The sequence below is a fragment of the Schistocerca serialis genome, chromosome 9 (genome assembly GCF_023864345.2).
Source record: "Schistocerca serialis cubense isolate TAMUIC-IGC-003099 chromosome 9, iqSchSeri2.2, whole genome shotgun sequence".
Lineage (NCBI taxonomy): Eukaryota > Metazoa > Arthropoda > Insecta > Orthoptera > Acrididae > Schistocerca > Schistocerca serialis.
Genome location: NC_064646.1, coordinates 375,726,142 through 375,748,014, shown reverse-complemented (window position 1 = coordinate 375,748,014; position 21,873 = coordinate 375,726,142). Strand labels below are relative to the sequence as shown.

Here is a 21,873-nt window from a genome sequence, read left to right as displayed (position 1 = left end):
GTAATAAATTGTATAGAAATTATTGAATGACTAAACATTCAATATTTTATACCAGAGAAATATTCAGCAGGTCGTCACAGTCGTATTTAGAGCGTCAAGTGTGACATTATTTAAGAGGACGCAGTGGAATGAGGCCAAGGTGGAAAGTGAAAATTATGTAATGGTTTAGATCGCCAAAAACAACGTAATTTACGAAAATCTAAAAACCAGCTTCCAAATAACGTTTGAAAATTTGTTGCTTATTTGATGTGGTCGGCTATGACGACAAACAGTCCTTGTGCTACCAAGTCTACGGCAAATGTAAGAATACTCGCTGCATCCGGTAACATCGCTGTCCTGTTGACATGACAAGACGCTTGTGGTAAATTGTAGGTTATAAACGCTGTAGTTTGCGATTGTTGTGCTTTAAATCACATCATTCGAAGTATGTCAATGTATAGTGAGTTTGTGTGGTAATAACGTTGATCGTACCTGATTATAGTGTTTCCTTGAACTAGTATTCTCGCGCAAGAGAACGCACAGAAAGATAGCTAGAAAGTGTTGAATATAATTTAATCACATTTAAATTCGATGTATAATATGTTGTCAGATTGTAACCAGGTTAGTTTTATTTTACCAAGAACGTAATTTAAGTACCTAAACCATCGTACTTTTCAGTATAATATTTACATAGCTTGCTCTCATGGGCCTGAGAAACGCCCCTTGTTTAAAATTGTTTGTTCAAGGAAATTGAAAGAAATATTATTATTAATAATAATAATAATAATAATAATAATAATAATAATTTATTATCAAAAATGACATGTGCATTTACTTAGTATTTGTTATGGCTTATCAACTTTTTCCAGTTCACAACAGTACAGTATTGAGAGAGATCTTTTTTTTTTCATATTTGTTTCAGTCCTGGAAATCGCCCCCTCCATATGAAGACAAAATGAGAAGAAAATTCGTTTTATTTGGGTTGAAAAGTTTTTATTTACATTCATGATAGGCAAAAAGAAATGGGGGAAAGAAAGATGAGGCCAAAATCTTGAAAAAGAGAACAATTTAACCATAATGTATACAACTAGTTCTCAGGGACAAGCCAATAAAATATTTTTTTCATAGTCAAAGGACCTTACTAGTCCACATTATCAAGAGGAATCTGAATTCAGGAACAGATAAAGCCAGTACAAGTAACACAAACATATTATGCCTTATTATATAATCCTTTTTTGTCTTACATGCAGATGTTTATAGTTTTATGTTACAATAGTTAAACAGGGATAATTTTTTAAACAGATATACTACAAACTATATCTCTCTTTTATATATATACACACACACAAAGCATATTTTCCATAGTTATTGTTGACAGATTCACTCTTTGTTCTGTTGGACAAAGTAATTTTTTACAATGTTGTTATACTAGATAACTAATTCCTTTTACAATTCTATTGAATACCAAAGAAGACTAACATACTGGGTGCATCACTTCTTTAAATAGGTTTCTTTCAGTCATTCATCCTCAGTAAAGAAAACCCATTTTACACAAGTCATAATTGCCTTGTTATATACATTACTATTATTTAAAAGCAGTATCTATACCTGATCCAAGAAAGGATATTTCATTTTAAACAAACCACTCCAAAAGAATAAATGTAGATAATTGGTTCAGTTTGTTTGTTGTAAATACAGCCTAATAGAACCATCTGATGAACGTACAAAGGAAACTATACTTTTTAAGTCACAACTGGTTATGCTTTTTGTAACTAGTTGTTGCCAAGAATGAGTGATGACCATGAGGGGAGAGACGGGTGCCTGGAGAGAACTAGTTTCCCCTTATTTCACCCAAAGAAAAGTAAAATACTCTCCAGAACTGTTACAGGAAGTGATAGAGCTAGGAAACTTGACAGGTATGGAGGGACAAACATTGAGGAGTTGGAAGATGAAGGGTACAGGGGGAGAGAGAAGGACTTGCAAGCTGAACAGTTGACAGGCAGTAGTGCTGGCAGCAGTAATATTGGCATGAGGCTTCCAGTACCAGAAGTAGCCAGTGCTGATCTCCTCATGAGTCAGGGATCATCTGTTTCTTCAGGAAGTGGCCTTGGCCAATATGTACTGAACCCATTTCTAGCCATGGGCATTCAGTTGCCACAGCTGGCCCTTCTGCTGCAGCAGCAACATCTTCAACGGCAGCAGCAACACCACCACCACCATGAACAGAAGCATCAACAACAACTTGGACAACATACATTGCACCAGCCAGCCACCACACCTGCCATTGGTCATTCACTGGCATCAGACCATATACGTGATATTGCTCCTCCATTAGATCACAGCAAGACCTGGTCACATAACATTCCAGCTTTTCCTCAACTTGGGAACAGTACCTCAACCAGAACTGCTGCAAATCCAGTATCTTTGGCTGGTGCCACCTCAAATGTAGTAACATCACAGATCCGGCCAATGGTGCAAGTGCCCAGAGAAAACCAACCAGTGCAAGCAAACAAAGACGATTCAGTTTCTGGTAACAATAGCAGTGCTAACAAACACCCATTTGTATGTGAAATATGCCGGCAGTGGTTTTTTGCAAAGGAAAAGTTCATTATGCATTTAGTTATGAATCATAACATGCATTATTGTCGCTTTTGCTCAGAATTGTTTGATGTAGTTGAGATGCGGGATGTGCATATTGTGAGGACACACTTACCCTTACAATGTGATATGTGCGAATCTCAGCTTCCAAGTTCTGAATCTTTGTCAGAACACTATCTGAGTTCTCATGATGTACAAAGTTGTCTGTATTGTGGAGTTCTGGTGCGCCCAAAATCCTATTACAGCACACATGCCAGAAAGAAACACTTTATATCAAATGAAGACATGTTGGAAAGTGAAGCAAGAATACGAATTTTTCAAAATTGGGGAACAGAAATAGGCAGTGGTGGTTCTGTTTGGAACTTTACTTGTAACCTCTGCGGCAAAGAACGTAAGAGAAGTGAGACATTTGGACATTTCTTTTCATATCATCGTGTGTCGCTACCATGTTTAATGCAACTTTTGACAGGAGAAGGAGTTTCTATTTCTGTGCAAGGTACGCCACCTACTTCCACTAGTTTTCAGCATTCTGCAGATGAAACTCCATTGTCTGTAGTGCCAGAGTCTTCTGTTATCTCAGGGAATTCATTAACTATTGATGAAAACCGAAGTAGTCAACTGTGCTGTATTGTGTGTGGAAATTCATTTACACAGCTTGTGCCAAAGTCTGCTCATGAACTTTTCTGCCGTGGACTGAGTGTGTGTCGTGTCTGTGAACAGGCGTTTCCAAATGTGATAGTGCGAAATGCTCATATGCTTGGAGAGCATGGAAAGTTACCATGCCGCATCGGGTGCTCTCCAGATTCAGCCAGTTTCTCTCAGGATGTGGAATTGTCAACACATTATTGGCACGAACACAATATTTTTGTCTGCACATACTGCAAAGCTCTGGTGGCTGCTGATAAAAAGCTTTTTGCGGAGCATCTGAAAAGGGAACATAATTGCTTACCTGATTGCCCTGCTTTGCAGGGAAATGGTGTTGGGAATGGGATCTTCCAGTGCAGGTCTTCTAAAATGAGTTTATTTGTGTATTGCACTCTTTGTGATTTGGATTTAACAACTATCATGAAAGATATTAATCTCCTTTTTAAACACTTTCAGTATCATAAGATTAGTGTTTCTGCTGCACTGGAGCTTCTTGAGAACCACTCAACATTCAGCAGTAATTCATTTCAACATACAGATGACAAAGGAGAACAACTTAGTGAAAAGGATACTTCAGTAATTGACGATGAATTTCAGACTAATTCCAACAAATTGCCTGCCATAGACGAGAGAGAAACATTAGAGGCTTCATCAAGAGATGACAAAGAAAAAACCAAATCTACACCAGACCTGTCTTCATCTGTAACTGATACTTCACAAATCAGAGGAACTGATGATGTGTTCAATGATGACATATCAAATGTAAGAGAAAGTAATTCAACATCAATGGATTCATTTCCTAGAGTGTGTATCAAAGAGAAACGGGAGTCTTGCAGGAGTAGTAAACAACTTAAAGCTAAGTTAAACGTGGTAGAAGAAAGAGATGATGAAAGAAGTGGTTCAACCAGAGTAAATGATGACGTAATTGATGACTCGTCTAGTGATCTGCAGTCATCAGATGAAGAGTTTGGAATATCTGAGGCAGATGCAATTGATAATGAATACACAGAAGAGGATGAAAGCACAGCAACAGAGGAGCTCAAACCGGGAGGTGGCAGTAGTGGTGTAGGCAGTGATATTGCCGAAGCAGAATTTGATCCACATGATGTTGAATGTGTGTTTACAGACACAAGTGATGATGAATGTGATGATGCAGAGTGTTCACTAAACATCTCCGTGAAAAGAGAACAACTTGATGCACAAGAGAGAGAAACAGAACCGGAAAATACTCTGGCCACAGCAGCTGGGACTGATGAAAGCAGTGATGTGCAGGTGAAAGTAGAAAAGGCAGATCAAGGAGACCAGGAAAACAAAACCCATTCACCACCAGCAGAAATAATGTGTGAAATCTGTCAAGGACAGTTCGTCACAGAAGATGGTGCACCCGAACTTGCACGCCACATGAATGTTTCGCATGGATTTGCAGTGTCTACCTATGGTGTTCGTCAGTTCACATGTGATGTGAATCAGTGTGGTGAATCATTTGGCTCCCAGACTGCTTTAGACCACCATATGACAAGATTGCATGAAGGACCACCTGCTAGTTCCAGTTCAGAAAGTACAGCCGAATACGGATGTCCATTTTGTGCTATTCGATCATGTGTGAAAGCCGCTCTGCGCCAGCATATTTTCTCTGCCCACTCTAAAGAAAGCGCACGTGAATCACCACCCCAAGAGCTCAGATATCAGTGTCGACATTGCAACATTGGATTCTGGAGTGTAGAAGAGAGAAATGACCATCACGTTCTGAAGCATGAAGACCAAATTGAGAACTTCTACAAGTGCTGTATCTGTCAGCGGGTGTATGCCAGTAAGGTAAGTGTCTTCCTGCAATTATTTAATAGAACCAAAATTGAGTTGCTTGTCATTGTGGGATGCATTGGATGAAGAGGAATGTTCAATACTAGTCATTGGCTGTGACCAATGGTGTGAGAAGTATGTGACTAATGTCATAAGCAGTTTGGCAACTATAATAAGATTTTGGTGGTGACTTTTTTTCAAAAAGCATAAGTTACAGATCAGTCTGTCACCACAGCCAGGTGTTTTGCTTTCACATTCATTAACTTTCCCAGCTAACAATCAAATTGTGAAAATGCACACGAAAAGGTGATGTCACTGGTCAAAGCTGACCACTAATATCGAATATTTCTGTTGACCCGATCAGTCATATGATTTTGTGTTGTTTGTGAGTAGCATATCACTATTAGTTACACGAGGTTTTTCCATTTCAGTGTTCACTATCACAAAGATTTGCAGGCTTCTTGCTTAAGAACAGGCATTTGCATGCACTCATCTCCTTTCTTTCTTATACGTTATTATACTCTGTTTTTTGTTTTTGCACAGACTTACTTTTACCTTTGGCACGTTATAATTTCTTCACTTTGTTATTAGTCCTTTGCAGTTGCTTCTTCGGTCTACTTGTCATCTTTTTATGGTTTTGATTATACTGATTATGTGGATTATCATCATACCAATACCAAGCTTAAAATAAGTTGCAACTTTTGAAATTTAGCTTGCAGAAGGGTAGATGACACTATTGCTCTGGCGATGACTGTGAGGAGCCAATTTCCCCTCCTGTGAGACCAACAATTTGGTTGGTACGTTACATGTTACCATACCATCAATAAACATGAGCAGATTCAGTCAAATATGAGTGACGTGTGTGGCATGCATGTTGCACATTTGCAAGAATGTTATCCTCCAACGGGACTATCTGTAAAAGCAGTCATGTTACCTACATGCTAAGCTGGTACTACTGTGCTGCTTTCTACATGGGCATGATATCTAACAAGCTGTCTGACTGCATGAATGGGCACTGACAAACTGGGCTCAGAGATAGTTGGAATATCCAGTTGCTGAACAAGCACCCCAACACAGTGTGCTTCACTTCATTGACTGCTACACAGCCTGCGTCATCTTGATTTTTCCTACCAGCACCAGCTTTTCTAAATTACGCAGGTGGGAACTCTCCCTGCAATATATCCTACATTCCTATAACCTCTTCAGGCTTTTAACCTGCACTAGTCCCTGTCCTCCACCTACCTATGCCCTTTCCTGCTCCCACTCCAGCCCCACATGGCGTTCTATTCTGCCAGTGCAGACAACAGTCTTCTTTACGCGTTTCTACTTTCCTGCTCCTCACAAACCTCCCACCTGCACCTACCTCCTCCACCGTGCACCATGTCCCTGCATGCCCCCATAGGCAGCACTATACCTTCCCCAACCCCTGTTCTGCTATCTCTCCCTTTCACCACCCCATGTTGCCTCTGTATCCCCAACACCTGCCCCAGATTGCTGGACACATCAGATGCTGGCACAGTTCACAGTCTGCATTCTAGTCACAGCTGCTAGAAACAGTGATCGTGTGTTTGTGTGTGTGTGTGTGTGTGTGTGTGTGTGTGCGCGCACGCACGCACGCACGCACGCACCCCCCTCTCTGCCCCCCCCCCCTCCACACACACACACACACACACACACACACACACACACACACACACACACACACTCTCTTCTTCGTGCTGTCTGTGACTCGTCATCTCCTCTGCATAGTGATTAGCAGGCTATCCTCATAGTACTGTTCTTATTCCATTACGTACTTTCTGTTGGGTAATATAGTGGTTTGGAAGATACCTGGTGAGCAGAGGTTACTTATGTCTCACATTCATTTGTTTCTTCATTGTGGTCATGTGCCATAAAGTGATTGTGATGCTGATTATCTCGTAAACTTTTCAAATTGTGACGGCTGTTTATTTTTTAATTCAGAAGTAGTTAGTCTTATCTTCCATGGACTATTTGCACAATAAATTGCTCTGGCATGGAATGAATCATTTTTCATTTACATCGCAAATTAGTTTGTGAATATGGGTTCAGGCAGAATATTTTTGTCTTCCCTCCTCGCCACCCCCACCCCCCCTCCCCCGAAGAGCTATAATCATGATATTATTTGATTATCGCAATGCGTTGCTAATAATATCGTCCGCCCACTAGTATTTACGGCCAGCCATTGGCACACTATACTTCACTGCCAACATAGCTTCACAAAACATGCAAGCAAAGACAGTGCCCGTGATCTAGAGCTTTAACCCCACCAGATCAGATTAGGAAAATTCTGCTGCCTCTGAACAGACTGGTGGTCTACAATGAATCTGATCCATGCAGGAATGTGTGTCCTCTTATGAAATCTCCTAAGCCCTAAACGTGAATCTTCACCTCAGCGAAACATACTAGATGGCCTGAAGTTGTTTGGGTAAAGCACTGCCCATAAAAGACAAGGGTCCAGTTTGTCCTGGTGTGGCACATTGCCTGTCTGTCAGGAAGTCTCAGGCAGATGGTGTGTGCACTCAGAGTAATAACAGTATATCAATCAGAAAGACTTAAATCTGCTTGGCAATCTTGAAACTGTATTTTTGCTATTTGGCTGTTTATGAGTGAACTCTTCTGTCTTAAATCTGGTTGTCTTTGGGCCCAGCAAGAAGCATCAGAGAACAAACACTATGCAACTATTATTGAAAAAAAGAGAGGAAGAAAACAGGAGGAAGGACATGTATCCTCTAGGACAATTCCTAAACGAATGTGTATCTTTCAGCAAAGTTAAAATACAGTTCTTTCCATAACATCTTTGATCAGAATGTCTAAGTACAGGGCTATTCAGAGATCACACTGAATCATTTTGCTAAGATACTGCACCATCTTTTCTCATCTTGAAGTGAACATGAACATGAACAGCTCGTGGAGCCTCAGGACTTTCACATTTATGAATCATGTGTTTACTGATATGGCAATATGATTGCAGTGTGCTTCTTTCTTCTCCTGTAATCATGCTAAGCAGTTGTAGTCAGATATGTTGCACACATCTCATTGTTGTAAAATGTTAGAATCAGATTGGAATACATATGATCCCTTGGTTCACAGCGATCATTGAATAAAGATAGTGGAGAAAAGAACAGCAATCAGTCATGAAATCCATCATTTTATTGCAGCATATCTAGATTTCCACCATTATGTAGTTATCTTCAGTGGATAAAACAGCTGGTGACACTAGCCTAAAGTATCATGTAATGAACAATATTTGGTTGCTGTAGAGCATACAGGAGTCAACGTTAGACTATTGCATGCTTTATAGCAACCAGTATTGTTTATTATGTGATACTTTGGACTAATGTCACCTGTTGGTTTATGCACTGAAGATGACCATGTAATAATAGAAATCTGGATCTGCTGTAATAAAAAGTGATGGATTTCGTGATTGACTGCTGATTTTTCTCCATTGACTAAATGATAGAATATCAAAGAAATTAAACAGAAAACTTCCTGTAATATTGACTAATCATGTTCATAAAGCATTTTATGAAATTGTTTTTGGCCTTCATTTCCAGAACCTCATCTTACATTTACTCTCTGGTACCACACCATCTTAGCGTAAATTTTCTACTGGCCACCCGCTTCTGTCCTGTTAGTTGTCTGTCTGTGTGTGGATGATGCACGTGTACCGTAGATAGATAATTTTTTCTGTTGACTAAGCCATATGGCTATGCCATCGCATTTCTATGGATCACACAATATGTGACACGTAACTCTATTTTATATTTCAAACGTATGTAATTTTTGGGGTTTCTGTTTTCTATACATATGACTTCCATGTATTGGTTGAAACATATCCTATTTTAATTTTGTTACACCTTCTGAGGATGACTGGTCTATATCTGTCGAAACACAGGTAGGCTAAAGGTTTGAAGAAACTTTTGATGTGCAGATGGTTGGCTGTATGATCCCCAGTGCATCAAACTATATTTGAAAAAGATCAAAAAATATAATTCATGCCCATGGAAAATCAATGTTTCAATTTAAAAAACATGTTGTAACCACTTGCAAACATGTTTGTTAAACAAATGCAAGGCTATAAAAGAAACCTAACAACAAAGCAAATTGTACTTCAGATAAACAGCATTAAAATTAAAGTTTGGCATTATCATATTGTTTAATTGGTTTGCATCTACAGTTCATACTAGTGAAGGCACTTTTATTTTCACTAATTAATTAGCTGTCTTAAAATACCTCCTTCAGTACTGAGCAAGGCCAAAATGCCAAGCCTGCATTGAAATATAGAAGCTTGAAAGCAACTTCATTGTTGAAAATGACTTTCCTCCATTGCTGATTGTGGCCATAAGTAACAGGTGTGTTCTTAGGTCGATCTTGATATTAGGAAAACAGTCTTAGATTTTTTTGTGTGAAAGGTAGTTTACACGGTCACTAACTGCTATTTCAGTTTTGTCATCATTTTGATGCTTTCTAAATCTGCTCCGATTTGTGGAAAGAAGCTCTTCTATCGCAAGAATATTTATTGTATTTGAACTCGGTATATGTTCAAGAATTCGGCAGCAAACCAATGTTAATGATATTGGTCTGTAATTTGGTGGGTTCATTCTTTCACCCTTCTTGTTTGCAAAAGCCACCTGAGCTTTTTTCTGGTTGCATGGGACTTTACACTGTGGAGAGATTCACAAGAAATGCAAGATAAGTAAGGGATTAATGCAGCAGAGTACTCTTCTGTAAAACTGAATTAGGACTCCATCTGGGCCTGGTCATGTATTTCTTTTAAAATCTTTCAGTTGTTTCCCTGCATCAGGGATGCCTATTGCTATTTCCTCTATACAGGAATCTGAACAATGGTCAAATGACGGTATGTTTGTGTACATTCCTCCTGTGTGAATGAGTTTTTAATTGCAAGATTTAAAACTTCAGATTCTTTTTGCTGTTTCTAATGCAGCACCAGTGACTGAATGGAAGACTTCGACCTGCTTAGTGATTTTGCATAGGACCAGAATTTTCTTGTGTTCTCAGCAAAATTTTTTGCTAAGGTATGATGGTGGTTGTTGTTGCATGCTTCCCTGATTGATCTTTTTGTAGATGCATGAAATTCTGCTAACATTTGCTTGTCGTCATCTGCACTTTGTTTTTTTGGTCCGAGAGTGCAACAATCTCCGCTTCCTCAAAAATTTCCAAATTTTGCTGTTAAATCATGATGTGCCTTTTCCTTCCTTGATGACTTACTCAGCACATACTTCTCCAGGGTGTGATTTACAGTCCATTTAAACTTTGCCCGTAATTTCTCTTTGTCTGTTGTGTGGACTTGATGATGTCCATTCATTGTCTTAGTGGGTGCTAACAACCACTTTTAGCAAAAATACTCTCCTACCCTTCATGATGGATTTATTATTAACTTTGGTAACCATTGTCACTGTGATAGCATGGTTGCTAATTGTCTCTATACTAACATGGTACATAAGCTCAGTCTCGCATCTCCAGACAGTTTTCCGGAAAAGTGTTCAAAAGTACTTTCAAGACTGTCTGTCCATACCACCTGCAGTGTATCCATAGGTGTCCCAGTCCATACTCAGTATGTTAGTCACCTCCAACTAATACGGGGTGTTCCTCTCAAACCTCCCTGATTTCAAGGACCCAGGAGGGAAAAAACCACAGTAGATACGACAGTGAAAAATGCACCACATTGTAGAGCACCTCAAAGACTTTATATTCCCATGTCAGAAGTATCATCGCTGGAGTGCAGCATGCTCGCATGAAGTGAAAATGGCAACTCCACAGCAGTGCTCACAATCAGTAGTATGGTCTACAGAAACAAAATCGCCGATTATTGTGCAAAGAAATCACCGTCGTGTGTATGAATGTGATCCACCTGATCTGAAAACAATTAAGGAATTGTATAGGACGTTTCTGGCAACAGGAAGTGTTCTGAAACATTCTGGTGGTGCACGTTATGGAGTTTCAGAAGAGGCAGTGGAGGATATCGGACAAACATTTCACAGAAGTCCACGTAAGTCAATTCGTCAAGCACCTAGGCAACTTGATGTACCTCGATCAATATTGCATTGTGTACTTCACCAGCATCTTCATATGTGTGCTTACAAAGTGCAAATTCTGCAACATCTGACGCTGAACTACAAACCACCTCGACAACAGTTTGCTGCAGATATGCTGCAGCGTATTGATATGGATGTCAGCTTCCTGGAAAGATGTTTATTCTCAGATGAGGCAACCTTTCATCTGTCAGGAAGGGTTAATAGGCATAATGTTCGGACTTGGGGTTAACAAAATCCACACATTGTCATTGAACATGTTCACGATAGCCCTTAACTAAACATCTGGTGCGGGCTAATGCACCACAGGATTGTTGGACCGTTCTTCTTTGCGGAACAAACAGTGAATGGGTAAGTGTATCTGGACATGTTGGAGCAGTTTGTCTACCCCTAGATACAAGACTTGTAACCCAAGATCATTTTTCAACAAGATGGAGCTCCGCCGCATTGGTCAACAGCTGTTCGCAAGTTCCTGGATAGGAAATTTCCCAGTCGTTCGATCGGACACGGAGGACCCATTGCCTGGCCACCATGTTCACCTTACATTACGCTGCTTGATTTCTTCATGTGGGCATTTGTGAAAGACCATGTGTATCCAATCGAAGGGGACGATATTCCTATGTTGCGACATCATATCACTAGTGTGATCGCAACAATAACAGAGGAAATCTTACAGAGAACTTGGCAAGAAATTGAATATAGACTCAATATTCTTCATGCTACAAATGGTTCACACGTAGTAGAGGTGTATTGATGAAAAATGTATAAATCCTTTGAGATGCTCCAATGTGGTGCAATTTTCATTGTCATATCTACTGTGTCTTCCCCCCCCCCCCCCCCCCCCCCCTCTCCCCCAACCCCTCTAGGTCTCTGAAATCAGGAAGGTTTAATTGGCACACCCTGTATTGCATGTTTATGGTATTTGTATGCTACTGCGCATAGAGTTTCTTTGAATGATTCTAAAACTGTCACAGCAGGATCGGTTGTCTGGTAAAAAGTTGGGTAATTAACTTAGAGTTCACGTAGGCCTTATTCATTTGTCCTTATAACTTCACAGTCAGACTCGACAAATACTCTGCTATGTGAGTAGCTGCTTCCTTTGTGTTGTGACTCTTGACATGCCAAGGGGCTCCTACAACTCCCCGAGAGAGAGAGAGAGAGAGAGAGAGAGAGAGAGACTGGACTGTGGTAAGGGATGGTGGCTGGATAGGAGAGATCTTTCTACCAAATCTTCAAAAGTAGAGTGAACTTAAAAGCCCTCTAACACTTGCTGTATTAGAATTGTGCTTATGATCTGTCTTAACATAGCTAGTTGATTAAATTCGAAATTGTTCTACAAAAAATAATAATAATATAATAATTAAGTTACTATTATTATTATTATTATTATTATTATTATTATTATTATTTAAAATAGTTTATCATTGTCATTGGTTTCCCCCTTAATAGTTTTAGTATTGATCATACAATGTAAGATTTCAGGGCCGGTACTGACATCACATAAAACTTCCAGGCTATTAGGCTATGGTTGATGTATAAAATTTCCACTAACGGAGATATCTTCAGAGGTAAAATGGCGAACTGAAACCAGAACTCAAAGGATTGCCAATTATATACACAATGTAGTGGACGCAACTGTCTATCAGGTGACATTGGGTATCACTGGTAATGCCAACATTCTCGATTGAAAGTAATTGATCGTCGTTCTTATGTAGCAGCGTTGATGTCCAAATTTTGTCTAATTTAACGCCTTCCTCTTTTAAATTATAAAATTATTATGGTGTTTATAAATGTCAATTGTGCCCCTCTACATGCACGCGATGTTGTCAATATGACACTCATCTCAGTGAATTTTATTTCATGATCACTTTCTTGGTAAAGTTGTTCCACTATGGCTGATTTATCCTTTGCCGTAGGCAGCAATTCGTCTTGCTTTCAGTGACATAGGTGTCAACACACTTTTTTTCCCCCTCTTCTACCAGTCCACAACTACAAGAAATTTTATATACGCCCATTGTAGCAAAGGATGTCATATATCTTTCGCAGATCTTAAACATTCTTTTATCTTCCTGGTTGGTCTGAACATAGTATCCACACCGTATTTGCTCAACATTTTCCCAATGCAATCTGCAGTCGTACTGTTGAACAGAAGGAAAACTTTCCCTCTGGGTGCGTCTCATTCCTCACTGGTCCAGATTCTCTCACTAGGGCGAAATGCTCTATCCATCTCCTTATTAGAATAACCATTCTCCTTGAATGTTGAAAGCAGATGCTCAAGCTCATCTGTTAAGTAAGTTGATTCACAAATTTTGCGTGTCCTACCAAGATTTTAATGACCCCTCTTTTTTGTCTGGATTGGTGGTGGTTATAATCTTTATGCAGGTAACAGTCAGTATACGTGGCGTTTCTGTTCACTTGCTTGACAACACACACATCCAAGAAATTCAGCTGGCCGTTACCCTCCATCTCCACAGGAAATTGCTTTTTCGGATTGATGCTGTTGAGATGTACCAGGAAGGAATCCAATTTCTCTGCGCCATGTGCCCAAACTACAAAAGTATCATTGACATAGCAGCCCCAATTGGCTGGTCTTTTTCTGGCAGTCTGCAATAGATGTTGATCAAAGTTCTTCATAAACAAATTGGCAACAGGTGGACTAATGTGTTCATAAAAAAAACTAGTGATATTCTCATAGCTGAGGTCACGTAATAGACTGTGTTGCCCTCTATGCTGCCTATATAATCAGCGTTCCCTCAAGATCTGGTTGCAGTTTGCCATTTAACTCTGAAGATATCTTCCACAGTTGGCGGAGAGGAAATGTTAGGAGAAAGTTTTATACATCAACTATGGCCTAATAGCCTGGAAGTTTTAAGTGAAGTTTCAGCATTGTCTCTTTAAGTTGTAACTGATTATTGTGGAATTTGTTGTTTACAAAATTGAGGGTAAGGCCTAGTTATAAAATATGCTGTTATTAAAGCTACTCTGCCACACATGTTCTGTATTTTTCCATTGCCCAAAAATTCTCTACTCTTAAAATTTTACTTTTAATAACACACATTATGAAAATGTAATTGACGAATTACTTAAAAGCTGATATTGAATTCACAAAATTCCGTGTTATAATGTGTTAAATAGGAAAAGTTCAATTATAACCACCCGGTATAAAAAGTCAGCCTTGCCATCTATGTCTTCAGACAAATGTCCATACTGAAATTGTCAACGGGATCATCTCCAGTTATATAATTCACCAATTTTATGATGTATATATCAGTCTCGTCTTCAAATTGAAAATGGACTTTTTTGAGCCAACTCTGTGTAACATTTATATTGTTTGCCAAGGGTAACAATTTATTCTGTAATGGGGCAGTTCTGTCTAGTTTCTGCCCCGAAGAGGGAGTCTTGAAATAGTTTTCATATTTTCTATAACACTGAAGGAATTCATTTTAGGGAAGTAATTTTTGATAATTTTACTAACCGTGAGCCAGACTATCCCTACCGCCATGTATTTGTAGCTTCAGGGTCTCCATTTTAGTTGTATTTTATTGGATTATCTTTAGATGGTGCAGTAGTACCATTGTTTCTAACATATTGAAAGAGGAAAAAAATACCGTTATCTATTGGCAACAGATTAGCGAACACATACAGTAGCTGACACATTTTTGAACTTTTGGTGCTTCAGAAAATAGGAAAAAGGATGGAAGGAAACAATAGTTCTTGGACATGAAAGTCCTTTAGGATACTGAGTCAGTAGAGCTTCCCTAGCATGTATTGGCATTGAAATTAAAGCTAAAATACCAGCAAGAGACAAATTTGAAAACCTAACAAGATAGGGCTTATAACCATGAGGACTATTTCATTTTGTAGCTTTTTTTTTAGATAGATAAGTTTCTTATTTCAATGGAGTTAGTTAATCTCATATTCCATAGATCATTATGGCTGCCATGATAAATCATGTTCATTGGTCGCTTTGCATTAACATCACAAATTATTTTGTAAATATAGCTGTATTGCTGTTTGTCAGACATTTTATGTCACTAGGTAAGTAATCTTTTTGTGCTGAAGACAATCTTTATGTGGAGTAGTGAATGCCATTTTTTCTTCTGGTATTGTAACTATGTACATTATTTTTACTTTTGAACTGCAGTGGATTATTTATAACGAACTCCATGAGGGAATAAATATTCTGTGACACTGTAGTCGAAATGCATACCTTCTTAAGCAAATGTCTAAAAGATGATTGCAATTGAACACCACCTATTCTTACAGCGTGTTTTTGAACAGTGAAGACTTTCTGTCTCAAAGATGAGTTACCTCAGAATGTTATTCTATAGGTCATTATTGAATAAAAATATGTAAAGCACATCACATTATTTATTTGTCTCTCCAGAAGATTTACAGTGATTCTAAGTGCAAATTTGGTTGAACTAAGTTGCTTTGTAGGAGTTCCAAAACATGCTTTTTCCAGTTTCAGTTCTCATCAGTATGAATATCTAAGAATTTTGATGTTTCCACCCTATTTATTATTCCCTCACTCTGTGTTACACTTATTGGTGCAGTAACTATAGATGTGCAGAACAGAAACTGCAAGTCAGTCATAATTTTAAGGACATTGTTTATTATTTCTTCCATTGCTGTATGTCTGGTTGGATTGATTACAATACTAGTGTCAGTTGCAGAATTCTCAAATTGCTACAGCATTTTAAAAGTTAACTAACAAATATTTTTATATTGTTTAGTTTCTAGGTTTGTCAAGCTATTACAGTTCTAGGTTGCAATTTGCATATACGAATGTTTAATATTAGAATACTGACATGTGATATAATATTAAGCTGTCTGGTACTAAAATGTATTAATGTTAGACATTGTTCTTGTTAATTCTTGCAAGACAAATAAATAAATAAATAAAATAAAATAAAATACATACTACTGGTGTCTCAACAGTTGTGTCTCAATCGCCACATGCGCCTGGATCATGCAAGTGAGCATCTGTATTCATCTCTGGCATACAAGTGCCGTCTCTGCCTGACTCTCATCCCATCAACATTAATGTTGCGCCAACATTTCCGAGAATGTCATCCATCATCTCTGGTATTCCACTGCCATCGATGCAACACCACACTCAAGACTAAGAAAACACTGAAATGCCATATAAAGGTAAGTCATTCTTCTGCATTACTGGATAAATAATCTTAGAGTGCTTTGCTTTTATCACTTTTCCATTGTTTGTAGTTTTTAATTTTCTTTGTTTTCTGTTTATAGTGTAACCATTGTCACTTTCTGTTTGTGTGTGGCACTCATTATAGAATAGTTATCTCTGTGCCTCCTCTTTACAACACTCTGTACTTGCGTCAGTGAAAGGTATACTTAACACTCATTGTATTCTAGAATTGTATCTAACATACCATTTGAAACTTACTGCCAGCAGATAAACAGAATAATTAGAATAACTAAAAAGACAGTTATTGAATTGTGTGCCTGTGCAAGTAATCTGATTCTGGATACTTCCGTTACAGTTTTTATTTTCTTCCCATACCTAATAACCTGACTAAGTAATGGTAATGGTGATGTAAAAGTTGTGGAAAACTTGAGTGGGACTTTCACTTTTCAAACTGAACATCTTCTTTAATGAATTATAGTAGTAACCCTTGAATATGAGTGATACAAGCATAACAACATATTCTGGTTATGGTATGGAAAAACTGTTGATTCTGCAATAGGCATTGACCAATTTTCTCTTAGCATTCCTCCCTGGGGCTAGGGGGTGTGGGGGAATTCTACTAGCCTGCTGTGGGTGAATGCATTGCAGGTGTGGTGCCCCGAGCCATTACAGTGCTACTACTGCTTTGTAGTGCAATTTTTGCCTCCCTTTGTTATGTTCCATCCCGTCACACTATCTTTCCCTGCTTTCCTGATTACAGCATGGCTTTCAACTAGGTCTCTTCTTGGCTACTTCCCATGACCCATTACGTTACCTCTTACCTTTCTTAATTACTTTTGATCTCTGTTCATGTTTCAAATCCATTCTTTTCCAAATTTCTCCAAAGTGTAATTGTGCAGGAACTGGTATCCAACGTTGTACGTGGGTATCAGCTCAGATGCAGCCATGCTGACACCCAGTTCTGCATAAAACTGCCTGCCAAGCACAAAACCTAATACAATAACCAGTCCATTGGTTCACTGGAGGGGGGAGGGGGTGGGTGCCATGTTGTAGCCCCCTGACAATGTAGCGGCCACATTGCTGGCATCTGTGGTGTACTGTCCACATGCATACTCCAGCAGGGCACAAGGATTCATGGCGATACTTGCCATGCCAAGTGGATATCGCCCTAGTGGGGTGGCACCCTGGGAGAGCGACCCCCATTTGGTATGGTTGACATCAGGGTACAGCCCCTATGAAGTGACTCAGAGTTTGCAAGCCAGCAGTTGCAAGGCCCCGCTGTCTCTTCAGATCTTAGCTCTCACTACAATACTCATTTAGTGCAACCTCAAAGTGTCTCAGTCATTGGTTCCATCTTGGGAGGGGGGGGGGGGTAATGCCATCGGAAAACCCTATGCATCACAGTTGACAAAATTATTTAATTGTATGGATAAAAAATCTACTCACCAAGCGGTGGCAGAAAACACACATAAAAGACTGTTGTAATTAGCAAGCTTTTGGAGCTAGTGGCTCCTTCTTCAGGAAGAATGGTTGAAGGGGAAGGAAGAATGGTGAAAGAAAAGGACTGGAGAGGTCTAGGAAAAGGGGTAGATTTTGGGAAAGTCACACAGAACCGTGGGTCAGGGAAGACTTGCCGTATAAGTATTGACTTCTAAGACTTGCCGTATACGGTAAGTCTCCTCTGACCCGCGGTTCTGGGTGACCTTCAAGAAATCTAGCCCTTTTCCTAGACCTCTCCAGTCCTTTTCCTTCACCATTATTCCTTCCCCTTCAACCCTTCTACCTGAAGAAGAAGCCACTGGCTCATAAAGCTTGCCGATTACAACAGTCTTTTATGTGTGTGTGTTCTGCTGCCGATAGTGAGTAGATTTTGTATCTATCCAGTTAAATAATTTTGTCAATAATTGACAGTACATAGTTAGTGCTAGAACAGACAAGATCTTTCTAGAGATGAAACCTCATGGTGTGGCACCATCCTGATCAATGCAGAGGACTCCACTTGGTGTTGAGCCTTACGTTCATGTACTACTTTGATTGGAATTCCAGTTTCTTTTACTTCCCATTGGAGTTTAAACATAACAAAGAGCATTATCTTTGAGTGGGACTTGATATTACAATATGTTGCTCGTAGGACTGAGATGGAACCCTCGAAATCATAATCTTCTTCTCCTCCCAGTGGGAAGGGTGTACCGTATGGGAGTATTCATAACCAATCCTCCAAACAAATGAGGGAGGCTAGCCCTTTTGGTAACCCGCATCAGTTGAATTACAGTAACAGGGCTCGAGGAGTCATAAATTAAAATGTGTTTTTGGTCATTAAAAGGAAGGAGGGGATGTTGGAAAAAGTGTCCCCCTTCTATATCAATTCAGAAGAATGCAAAATCCCGAAGACTGGCTAAGTTTCACGGAAGCTCGAAATTTAGTGCGGACGTCAATGCAAGATGCTTTTAACAGTTTCCACAATGAAACAGTGTCTCAAAATATGGTAGAAAACCCAGAGAGATTCTGGTCGTATGTAAAGTACACCAGTGGCAAAAAAAAAAAACGGTCAATACAATCACTGCGCGATAGCGATGGAAATGTTACCGATGATGTGCCACTATAGCAGAGTTACTAAATACAGTTTTCCATAATTGCTTCATGAAAGATGATGAAGTAAATATTCCAGAATTCGAAACCAGAACAGCTGTTAGCATTAGTGACATACAAGGAGATATCTTAAGTGTTGCGAAACAACTCAAATCACTTAAGAAAGGCAAGTCTTCTGGTCCAGATGGTATACCAATCAGGTTCTTTTCAGAGTATGCAGACACAATAGCACCTTTCTTAGCAATCATATACAACCGCTCACTTGATGAAAGGTCTGTTCCTAAAGACTGGAAAGTAGCACAGGTCACACCAATATTCAAGAAAGGAAATAGGAGTAACCCATTGAATTAAGGAACCCATGTCACTGACCTCAGTTTGCAGTAGGATTTTGGAGCATATGCTGTACTCGAACATTATGAAATACCTTGAAGAAAATGACTTATTGATACATAACCAACAGGGATTCAGAAAATATCGTAATGAGTGCTGTCGACAAGGAATCTCAGATCGATTCCATATCCCTACATTTCCAGGAGGCTTTTGATACCATTCCTCACAAGCGACTATTAATCAAATTGCGTGGATATGGAGTATCGTCGCAGTTGTGTGACTGGATTCGTGATTTCCTCTCAGAGAGGTCACAGTTCGTAGTGATAGACGGTAAATCATCGAGTAGAACAGAAGAGATATCTGGTGTTCCACAAGGTAGTGTCGTTCGCTCTCTACTGTTCCTGATTATGTAAATGATCTAGGTGGTGATCGAGCAGCCCCCTTAGATTGTTTGCATATAATGCTGTAATTTACCGTCTAGTAAACTCATCAGACGATCAATTCCAGTTACAAAATGATCTAGAGAGAATTTCTGTACAGTGTGAAAAGTGGCAATTGGCACTAAAAAAAGAAAAGTGTGATTTCATTGACATGGGTACTAAAAGAAATCCAATAAATTTTGGGTATACAATAAATTGCACAAATCTAAGGGCTGTCAATTCGACTAAATAAGAGCAACTAACAATTAAGAGCAACTTAAATTGAAAAGACCACATAAATAATATTGTGTGGAAGGCAAAACAAAGACAATGCTTTGTTGGCAGAACACTTAGAAGATGCGACAAACCCACTAAAGAGACAGCCTACATTACACTTGCCCGTCCTCTGCTGGAATATTGCTGCGCGGTGTGGAATCCTTACCAGGTAGTATTGGTGGAGGACATCGAAAAAGTGCAAAGAAGGGCAGCCCATTTCGTGTTATCGCGCAATAGGGGCGAGAGTGTCACTGATATGATACACAAGTTGGGGTGGCAGTCACTGAAACAAAGACGGTTTTCTTTGTGGCAAGATCTATTTACAAAATTTCAATCACCAACTCTCTCTTCTGAATGCGAAAATATTTTGTTGATACCTACCTACATAGGGAGAAATGATCATCATAATAAAAGAAGAGAAATCAGTGCTCGAACGGAAAGAATTAGGTGTTCCTTTCTCCCACGTGCCATTCGAGAATGGAATGGTAGAGAAGTAGTACGAAAATGGTTTGATGAACTGTCTGCCAGGCACTTACGTGTGAATTGCAGGGCAACCATGTAGATCTAGATATAGATGAAAGGTTTGGAAGGACTTGCGGGAAACCTAAAGTCTGTTAAGTGGCTGCGGAGTAGTTCCCTACTGGTTGAGACTAACAGGGCAAAGCAGGTGGAACTACTTGTGAAGACCAAAAAATTGGGTGAATATGATGCAACTGTTGAACTGCATAATTCCCTTAACTTCAGCAAGGGTGTGATCACAGGCCATGATATAATGGATATCGACATAGCCAAACTTATACAGGAATGGGCATTACAGGGGATAGAGGACGTAGAGCAAAGGATGGGTAGGAATAATGGAGAAATTGAGAAGACCACCACCTTCATTGTGACCTGTAATTCTCCAACGTTGCCTGACCACATCATGGCAGGTTTCCTCCAACTTAGGGTTAGGTCTTACGTACCCAACTCATGCGGTGCTACAAATGCCAGTGTTGGTCACACTACGCTGAGTTGTAGGGGTGAAGTAACTTGTGGGAAATGTGGAAAGGCAGCCCATGAAGCTGGTATTGACTGTCCATCTCCAGCAGTCTGCATTAACTGCTCTAGCAGCCACCCATTCTGGAACTGAGTCTGCCCTGTTTTTACAGAGGAACGAAAAATTCAGGAACTATGTCACTAAGGGGATCCCCTATGCTGAAGCCAAAAAGGAGAACAAAGTGGCGAAACCTCCCATCTTTACCAATGCTTATGCTTACATGGCACAGAAACCTGTTCCTAAAGTCGACACCTCGACGCAGATGTTGTCCAGTGCACAACCATCCTGCACCAGCACCTGTACTTGCATGTGTACATGCCAAGGCAAAACGAGTAAGGATAAAGCAATCCAAGCAGCCACCACAGAAAAGACACCCCTGCAGGCCCGGGGGTTAGAATAGGCCCTAAGTATTCCTGCCTGTTGTAAGAGGCGACTAAAAGGAGTCTCACACCTTTCGGCCTTTATGTGATGGTCCCCTGTAGGGTTGACATCCATTTTTCAAATTTTTCCTGAAGAGTGAGCCAATTGGGGGAAGGGCGCCTTACATGATGTGTCATGTCCATTGTGCATTGAGAGCTTTAGCCCACTTTCTCGTAATGGCATTGCAGTCCCGCTCTCCTCCATCTCTAGAAACAAGGCACCTTCCTGAGTGCGTTTTCCTTCATCCGCTGTGCAGTGTTGTTTTCTCCACCGATGAGGACCATGGAATTCTTTGCACTTCATATCCAGCACAGTAGCCAGTCCACTGTGGTGTGGCCGCCATGTACGCTGTTGGTTGTAGCCCTATGACTACAGATGGATTGCTCTGCTGATGCCTGTGCCGCTAACTCCCTACATATGCAAAAGAGTAGATGCCTGTCAATGTGGGGCATCGGGACTCCTGGCAATGACCATCCTGCCATGGCTTTTTCTGCAGCTGGGGGTGCCTGTGGGGAGGGCCCTTGGTCGAAGCTGGTGGCATCAGGGCGG

At 39.9% G+C, this 21,873-nt stretch overlaps 2 protein-coding genes across 2 annotated transcripts in view; both read left to right on the top strand.

The window, feature by feature from the left end:
• Positions 1-1,492: 1,492 nt before the first annotated feature.
• On the top strand, positions 1,493-3,998 carry LOC126419620 (uncharacterized). Its single transcript, XM_050086807.1, has 2 exons — positions 1,493-3,924; positions 3,990-3,998. Exons 1-2 carry the CDS (start codon positions 1,768-1,770, stop codon positions 3,996-3,998), a joined length of 2,166 nt encoding a protein of 721 aa, XP_049942764.1. The 5' UTR covers positions 1,493-1,767.
• LOC126418637 (zinc finger protein 665-like) overlaps positions 3,959-21,873 on the top strand; it is a 75,302-nt gene continuing 57,387 nt past the window's right edge. Inside the window, exons 1-2 of the mRNA XM_050085489.1 lie at positions 3,959-5,037; positions 16,038-16,250. Of these exons, the coding sequence (XP_049941446.1) occupies positions 4,009-5,037; positions 16,038-16,250 (1,242 nt within the window). The 5' untranslated portion in view covers positions 3,959-4,008. The remainder of the gene's footprint in view (positions 5,038-16,037; positions 16,251-21,873) is intronic.

Bases quoted from the DNA above. Each gene is read 5' to 3' on its own strand.
- LOC126419620 (XM_050086807.1), top strand. From the start codon at position 1,768: ATGAGTGATGACCATGAGGGGAGAGACGGGTGCCTGGAGAGAACTAGT.